The sequence below is a fragment of the Castor canadensis genome, chromosome 11 (genome assembly GCF_047511655.1).
Source record: "Castor canadensis chromosome 11, mCasCan1.hap1v2, whole genome shotgun sequence".
Classification (NCBI taxonomy): Eukaryota; Metazoa; Chordata; class Mammalia; order Rodentia; family Castoridae; genus Castor; species Castor canadensis.
In genome coordinates this window covers 130,504,501-130,512,633 of record NC_133396.1, presented here as the reverse complement: position 1 = coordinate 130,512,633, position 8,133 = coordinate 130,504,501, and the positions used below count along the sequence as shown (strand labels likewise).

At 51.8% G+C, this 8,133-nt stretch overlaps 1 protein-coding gene across 1 annotated transcript; it reads right to left on the bottom strand.

Annotated features, from left to right (window-relative positions):
* Nucleotides 1–287: 287 nt before the first annotated feature.
* Tnni1 (troponin I1, slow skeletal type) lies at nucleotides 288–7,189 on the bottom strand. The gene is made up of 7 exons (XM_020158113.2): nucleotides 7,177–7,189; nucleotides 6,404–6,549; nucleotides 5,765–5,896; nucleotides 4,917–5,006; nucleotides 3,642–3,818; nucleotides 2,644–2,766; nucleotides 288–1,706 (listed from the first exon to the last, which is right to left on the bottom strand). Exons 1-6 carry the CDS (start codon nucleotides 7,187–7,189, stop codon nucleotides 2,659–2,661), a joined length of 666 nt encoding a protein of 221 aa, XP_020013702.2. The 3' UTR covers nucleotides 288–1,706; nucleotides 2,644–2,658.
* Between the last annotated feature and the right edge of the window lie 944 nt (nucleotides 7,190–8,133).

The window sequence follows — 8,133 nt, the reverse complement described above, 5'->3', positions numbered from 1 at the left end:
TCTGGGCATGAAGCCTCACCCTGTGTGCTGTAGCACCAACCAGCCCCATCAGGCTCCCCAGCTGCCTGTATGTGACTAGGTCTGTCTGTGCCTGAGGGCGTGTGCATGGTAGAAGGTGTGCTCTTTGCACACGTCTGCCTCTGCCCACTGACCTGTTTGCAACAAGAGCCCCGTGCAGATTGCTGCCTTCCCTAGTGCATCCCAACTTGCTGGTCCCCACTGCCACAGTCCTTGGAGGGGGCTGGCAGGCAGAGTGGGCCCCACAGGGTGACAGTAATGCACCAATGCACTTTGCACCAGCGTCTGTTTATGGCAGGTAATACACAGGGATCAGAGGGCAGAACAGGCATCAGTGGAGGTGGGGGAGTGAAAGAGGAACTGCTCAGACAGCTCAACCTGTTTTGGAACCAACACTGTGCGATCAAAGCCAAAGAGCTGAGGGTCCTGGACCAGTCACTTCCCCGTAGGCTTAGCTCCACCCTGGCCCAGACTTTGGTCTCTGCTCTCCTCAGTGTGTGGGGAGATGGGGGAGCTGTCCCTTATACCACCCCAGCAGTCTTGCACCCCAAGCTTAGGATCCAGATGTCAGGGAAGTGGAGAAAAGACCTGACCCAGAAGACAGCCCACTGGCTGCCCCACCTTGGAGAAAGAATAGTCTGGGGAACACAACCAGTGCAGAAGTGTGAGGGGAAGTAATTGATAGGAAAGAACAAGGACCAGAAGGACCTGGAGCGTTCCAGAGACACAGAGGAAAGGAACCACCTGGTGGCCCAGCTTGGAATTGCAAGGAGTTCCTTCTGGAAGGGCCAAGGTGCAAAGCAACTCATGTCCTGTGCAGGTGCAGGGTTGAAAGTGCCTGTCCTTTTAGTACAGGACAGTCAGGTACATCCAACAACACTAAATGATCCACTTTTGCAAAGGCAAGAGAGCATGAAATAGGCCAGGCAGGCAACTGAACGGAGATGCCTGGAGTCTGGAGGGTGAGACCAGGCTCTTCTCAGAGGTCAGGGTTTTGGTAAGCCGAGAGTCCTGGATGGTGAAGGTGTAAGTGTGAGGTCACTGGGACTTGGGAGAAGGCCTGGGGGACCTTAGCAGACAGCCACCAATCCTTAGCCCTCCATTCTGATCCCCAGCTCCTGACTGTGAACAATGCCTGGAGCCCAGTCCAACCCTTTCTTCGCAGACTTCCTGTCTTCCCTTTCTTCTGAGTATTCACTTCAAAGATATGGAAATGACCAGGAAACCAATGTTTTGTTTTGTTTTGTTTTTTCGTAAGACTGGAATTTGAACTCAGGATTTCACACTTGCAAAGCAGGTGCTCTACCACTTGAACCATACCTCCAATCCAGAAACCAGGTTTTTAATGGAGAGGTTGTGATGCCTGTGGTCACTACAAGTCACAGCAGCATTGGAGGGAGGCCACACAAGGCTGCAGGGAAGGTGGTCTCCCTGCTCTCGTCCTTAACTTGCTGCATCATGGGGTGGTTGGGCAGCTGTGGGGCCTTGTAGGGGCTGGAAGTTCACTCTGCTGGGGTGAGGTCTCAGACACTGTTTCTCCTCTCTTGCATGTCTGTTCCATCCCAGTTCAAGGGGAGGGCATGCAGGTTGGGAGGGCACAGGGGATGTTCCAGATGTGGCAGAGTGGTGAGCAGGACTAGAGGAAGGAGTCTGAAGCAGGAGCCCAGAGTGCAACACAGCAAGCCGGGCTATAGAACACAGAGGAGAAGCTATCAGTCCTTGTGACTTATGTAAGGTTTAGGGATCCCTGACTGGCCCACAGCACATGCTGGGGCTTCTCCCTCTCCCCCCCACCCAACCCCTGGGCTGAATCACCACCTCAGTTCCTGGAAGCCTCAGCTTCTCTACCCAGGGCCCGAGTTCCCTGCCCTTTCTAGACCCTTCCCAGGCTCCTTAGCTTTCACCTGGCCTTGCCATCCTCCTCTGTGATGGCTCACTCCTACCACCATGCTTTTGTACTCTCAGCCCTTTCAACATGCCTTTCTTCTTCATTTTTGAACCCTCACCTGTACCTTCTTCAGAGAACTCCTCTATCCAGAAGGAAGAGGGCAGACCCTGCCCTGTTGCACATGCTCTCTGCTCTGAGAGGGTCTTGTGTGGCCTAATTCTACTGCTTTCATTCCAGCTATTTCTTCAAAGGGTGGGAGGTTTATCTCCTCTGAGTGGTGCCTCCCTGGGAGCAAGGACCAGGGACCCTGGGCACTTTGCAGTGTGCGTAAGTAAAAACACTACCAGAAGGTACTAGATTGCACTTAGATTGTCAGAAAGTCAGAGCTGAAGAGACCTTGGATCATCTAATCCATGTTCTTAAATCTCACGCTCCTCAGAATCACCTAGGGGCCCACAGCATCTACTTCAGTGGACCCAAGGTGAGACCCAGTCATTTCTACCCTGGGACAGGCAGATGCTGCTGGTCCCAGGACCGCAACTCCAATTTTATAGAAGAAAGGAACAAAAAGGGGTTCAAAGCAGAAATGATAAGCCCAGTGTCTCTTGGTGCTGGAGCAGGTCTGAATGGGCGAGCTCTTCTCCTGCACGTGCTTACACAATCTCCCAGCCTAGTTACACTTCAGACTCTGGGAGGCTGGGAGGCCCCAGAAAAGAAGAGAGAGCATCTCTGGGTACCTGGAGATCATGCCTCTACTGTGAGGTTGGAGACTTGGCAGCATCAAACATCTTCTTCCGGCCTTCCATGCCAGACATGGCCTCCACGTTCTTTCTCCAATCACCCACCTCTACCGGCCGCTCCTGCAAGCAGGTTACAACACATCAGAGACTCCCTGGGCTAGAGGTGCAGCAAGGAGCCTCCCCCAGGCTCAAGAGAAACTGGATGGTAGAAAATCAGTGTCCTCAAAACAATAAGAAATCCCAACACCCCTGCCTAGCCAGTAAGGACTCAGCAATACAGGGAGACAAGACATGGGTCAAGACATGGGAAGAAGGAGGCTGTGTGGATGGAGTGTTCTGGGTGACAGGGCCAGATCTTACCCCAATGCACTGCAGGCCAACCTCACCTCCACACCCCACAACACTCTCTTATCTGACTCTCTGCAGCTCAGGGACACCTCCTCCAAGAAGCCTTTCCTTGCTCATTTTCATTTCATCAGCATTCCACCCAGATCACTTCTTCTCTTTATGCAGCTTCTTGGGCCAGAGACTATGTTCCCAGCATTCCTCCTCACCGGGCCTGTCAATTCTGGGCACGTACACTATGAGATTGGCCAACTCAGGAGGATTTGTTGCTAAGCAAGTGACTGAACTCAGTTCTCTCATTTCTATGCTCACATGTCCCTATAGCCATGAGCAGCTGTGTCCTTTCCCTGTGGTGACAAGGGCAGTGGTTGCCCCCATCAGCCTCAGTCTCCACCTTCTCTTCACACTGGGAACAAGATTTTTATTTTATTCCTCAGTCTGGCTTTCTTTGTGTCCAGTCTCCACCTCAGACTGGAAGTAACCCAGGGAAGGGAGCAAGTCTTTCTTCTGACGATGGACTGCTAGGATGTTCTGACTCCTGGGCTGGCCTCCAGCAGCAGATTGTGAGGCTGTGTGAGGCTATGTGTGGGGGGTGACAAGTGAAGGAGGGTGGGCCCGAGGTGGAAGGCTCTGAGGAGAGGGGCCCTCACCTTCTCCGTGTCTTCCTTCTTCACAGACTTGAGGTTGGCCCTCAGATCCATGGACACCTTATGCTTTGAGCCCAGGAGGGCCCTAAGCATGGCGTCAGCAGAGACACGGACACGGCGCAGAGGTGGGCGCTTAAACTTCCCCCGGAGGTCCAGCACCTTCAGCTTCAGGTCCTTAATCTACAAGTGAGAAGGAACCAGGCTCACTGGGAGGTGACAGAGGTGGGTAAGGAGGGGAGCTAGTACAGGGCTCCATTCCTAAGGATCTAGACTCCTAGGGTTCCAGCCAGAGCCAAGCCCCGCCAGCCTCAAGACCTTGTGGGACACCAATCCCTTTGCAAGTAACTACCACGTATGTGCTGATAAATGAGTGAACAGATGCACAGATAAAGCCCCTGAGCCATTCCCATCACTGAACTGAATAAAAACCAGTGATTCTGGTTTGGAGACCTGGAAGCAGAGCAGCTGCTTCCTCTTACTCCTTCAGCCTCACTCCTGCTTGTGACTGGTCCCTGCCCAGGGAGCCTTCCTAGCAATCAGCCTTGGTCTAGACCCCTGGAGGAATTCCCAGGGTCTGCTCACCAGAGGGAGTTCTTGGGAGCTTAGCCACCCCACGGATCATCATCCTGGTGGAAGGAAGTAGGAAGGAGGGAAGTGGTCCATGCTCCCTCCTCCTGCCCCCTCCCTGCTTGCACAGAGGCTCAGAAGCAGCCCACCAGTGGGAGCCCTGCCCTTCTCTGCCACACTGGAGCCAGGTCCGGACACATCCAGTATTTGCACGCTCCATGCTGAAGGAGCACTGAGCACAGGAATGGGAGTCAGAGACCAGCACAGGTGCCAGGACCCCCTCTGTGTGACCTGGGCTGAATTCTTAACCTTTCTGAACCTCAGTGTCCTCATCTTGAAGGTGCAGATAACAGCCCCCACTTCACCCCCAGGCACAAGGGAGGATCAAAGGATGTGAAGGAAACATGAAAGGTAAGAGGTCAGTAATAAGCATCTGATTACTTGTGTGGGTGAATAAAGAGGGCAGCTTTCCGAGGAGCCCACGTGCAAGTGGGGAGGAAGTTTGTGCTTTTTGTGTGCGGTCATCCTCCCTGCACATCTCCAGCCCTGTGGGGCTGGGGGGTGGGGAAGCAAAGCTTCCTGCTGAGTGTCCACCTCCCAGCCCCCACAGAAGGAGGAGCCACATCAGTGCCCACCCCACTTCACCCAGCTGTCAACCCTCTCCCGACCCCAGCCTGGCCCAGCATGCCCCTCCCCCTCTCCCAGACGTACCTCCCTGGTGTTGTGGAGGCATTTGGCCTCAATGTCGTATCTTTCCTCGTCTACTACCTCCACCTTGGCATGTAGCTCCCGGCACAAGTCCTGGGGGAAGCAGATTGATGGGTCAGCAGAAAGAGGGGAAGACTGCTAACAGCCTCCAGCCTCCCTTTTCTGCCTCCATGCCCGGCACCTTCAGCCTTTCCCTAGCCCTCCGCGAGACCTGGGATCTGATAAAACCCTTCACTCTGAGGCTCCCTGTGAAGGAGAGTTCAAAGTGTAGGCCCGTTGTTCTGTTCCATTTGTCTTCTTAAAAAAACGTTTTCTAACATAAAAGAATATTTAGTTATAGAAAATCTAAAAACCATGAATTAAACAAAAATAATAAAACAAAAAGAACCGTACTACATAGCAAGACCCCGTCTCAAAAAAATTCACACAATAGGTGGGATGTGGTGACTCAGGCCTATAATCCCAGTCACTCTGGAGGCAAAGAATGGGAGGATTGAAGTTCAAGCCCAGCCCTGGCAAAAAGTTGATCAGACCCCATCTCAACCAAGGACTAGGCACAGTGGCTGGCGCCTGTCATCCCAGTCATGGCATGAATAGGATTGTGGTCGAGGCCAGTCAGGACATAAAGCCCTTGAATTCTATCTCAAAAAGGAATGGGACTCACTTCCCCTGCCTGTAAAATGGGATCTAGCATCACCACCTCACCAACAGTTAAGGTTGAGTGAGACCACAGAAGGAGAGAACGCCTCACAAGTTACAGAGCTGAGGTCCTGTTAGCTGAGGCTCCTGCCACTGGGTCGCCCACATACATGCAGCACCCAGCCTAGCCCAGCCCAGCCCGCCAGGCTCACCTGGAGGGCGCTGAGGGACAGGCCACGGGTCTGCAGCGTGGGGATGCGCTCGGCCAGGTAGCGCACCTTCTCAGCCTCGCGCTCTTCGTGCTCCTGTTCCCAGCACTCCTTGGCCTTGGCCAGCATCAGGCTCTGAACAGGACAAACCCACTGAGCCAGAGGTTGGGCTTCATGTTCCCCACTGGGCATCAGGCAGTGAGGGAAGATGACCCTGGCTGGGCCAGCTCTGAGACCATCACTCGGTGGGGCAGTGGGTAGGGGTCATGTATATTGAAATTCCCTGGCACCAGCTTGTGTGTCCCTCGGTCTTCTCTTACACACTTTTGTCCATTTCAGCCCACAGTGCTCAAAGAGAGAAACCTGCCAAAATGAAATATGTCCCTCTGCCCCGCCCCCCCTCCCTGCCAAGGATTGCCCCTCTGAGACTTGTCAGTGTTGCCTCCCAGGCCCCAGTGGTACCACTTCCTGACCATCTGAGCCTGGTACCGGCTCCAGCAACAGCCAGGCTTCCTCTGTCTCTCATCATCTTTGCTCTGGTCTGTTTTCTTTCCCCTCCCTTGACCCTCTGCACTCCTCAAAGTCTGCACTGCCACCACTCCTTCTCCCACCAGAAGTCCCCAGGGCAACATTCAGCCTCACCTTCAGCAAGAGTTTGCGGGAAGCAGTGATCTTGGATTTCCTCTGAGGGTAAGAAGAGAGAAAGACAGGTGGTGAGGTTGAGGCTTTAACACTGGAATTCTGAACCAGCTGGAGTTTACCATCATTACCCAGAATCCTCTGCCTTCCTTAGGGTTCCTTAAAATCTCATCTTTGTGACTTAACCCCTCAAATTCAAAGAACACTGTGGTCAGCTACTTTGACCTAGGGGCAAAAGCCCTCTCTTCCCATCCTAGCTCAGCTAACTTATGACATCTTCAAGCACCTCCTCATCTGTAATGGAGAATGCTAACTAACATCCACCTTCCTTCCTTAGTTCACAGAGTAATTACAGATTATATGAAAGTGCAGATGTGCAAATCCTTCGAAAAGCCTGAGACATGCCCATTTTTAGCACTCTAGGTAAGTAATGCAGCCTTATCTTGATGCCCTGTCATGCCAGAGATATAAGCTGTGAATTGCCCAAATAAATGAAGCCTATTTATGTAGACATCAAAACATTTAAAAAGTCAACATCATCCATATAAATCTAAGATATAAAATTACTGTTTCTCTTCTTATCAAACTACTAGCCATATTCTTGCTGACCAGATAGGTTCTAACAGGTCTTAGTAAATGCCAGCCCAGTCGCAAGTGTCTCTCAGGTGTGGTAAAGGTGACCAAGATGTCCCTTCTAGTAACTAATAGGAACTGAAGTCTTTGAGCCCTCATATCTCTCCTGGACAGGCTCTTCTTGTTCCCAGTGAGCATCCTACCTACTTCTAACATGCTATATGCGGAAAGAGCAGAACTCTGGTTTATTACTATACTGTGGAATGTAGAAACGAGCAAGCTTTAGGTAGTTTTGGGAGACAATGCTTTAGTGCATGGAACATGCAACTTTTTTTTTTTTTGAGACAGGTTCTTTCCATAGAGCCCAGACTGGCCTCAAACTTGAGATCCTTTTGCCTCAGCCTCCTGAGTGCTGGGATTACAGGTGTGTGCCAATACATCCAGACCAGAATGTACACTTCTGATCAGACTGTTTGAGTCATTTATCTTTTCATCTCTGAAAGCCTATATTTTTGCCATACTTCAGATGGGTTCAACTTGAAACAAATGGCCTGTTGCTATAGCCGTCACCACCGTGGTGTACACACTGGGAGGCACCCAGGGCCAATGTCCTTTTGCAGGCTTTTTCTTCCACTAGTCAGTGAACTCATGACCACATCATTTGACCGTGAGTCAACAGGGTCTCCTTTAATAGGGTCCTCAGCAAAACTTAGACCTTATTAAGATTATTGAAAAATAACATTTGACTCTCACTAAAAATCTCTAGGCCAAGTGTCCCTTCCATCAGTGATAATTCCCACCCCCACTGTCCCTGAGTCCACAGCATTTTCCCTTCAGGCTCCATCCCTGGGCTGTCCAGGGATTTATTCAGCAGCCTGAATAAATCTGGATTGCAGAAAATGTCAGGGTGACCAAAACCCCTAGAGAACTCTAAGGACACATCTTTGCTCCTCTCAGAATGTTTGGTCCTAACCTTCACCCTTCAGGTGAGGCTTTGCACAGGATCAGCTCTGCAAGGGACAGGATGGAGCCCCCACGGATGGATGAGCTTTCAGAGTCGGTGAGAGGGAACTTGCATGTGGGGAGGGCATAGAGTCACACCCAGACCTACAGCATGCCATCTCAGCTCCAGGAATACCTGTCAGTGGCAGGTGCCTCAG

What these genes read in the sequence shown, in the direction of transcription:
- Tnni1 (XM_020158113.2), bottom strand. An exon ending in TGTCCCTCAGCGCCCTCCAG is followed by an intron (nt 5,007 to 5,764) that starts GTGAGCCTGGCG and finishes TGCTTCCCCCAG; the next exon opens with GACTTGTGCCGGGAGCTACA. An exon ending in AGAAGGAAGACACGGAGAAG is followed by an intron (nt 2,767 to 3,641) that starts GTGAGGGCCCCT and finishes ACCTGCTTGCAG; the next exon opens with GAGCGGCCGGTAGAGGTGGG.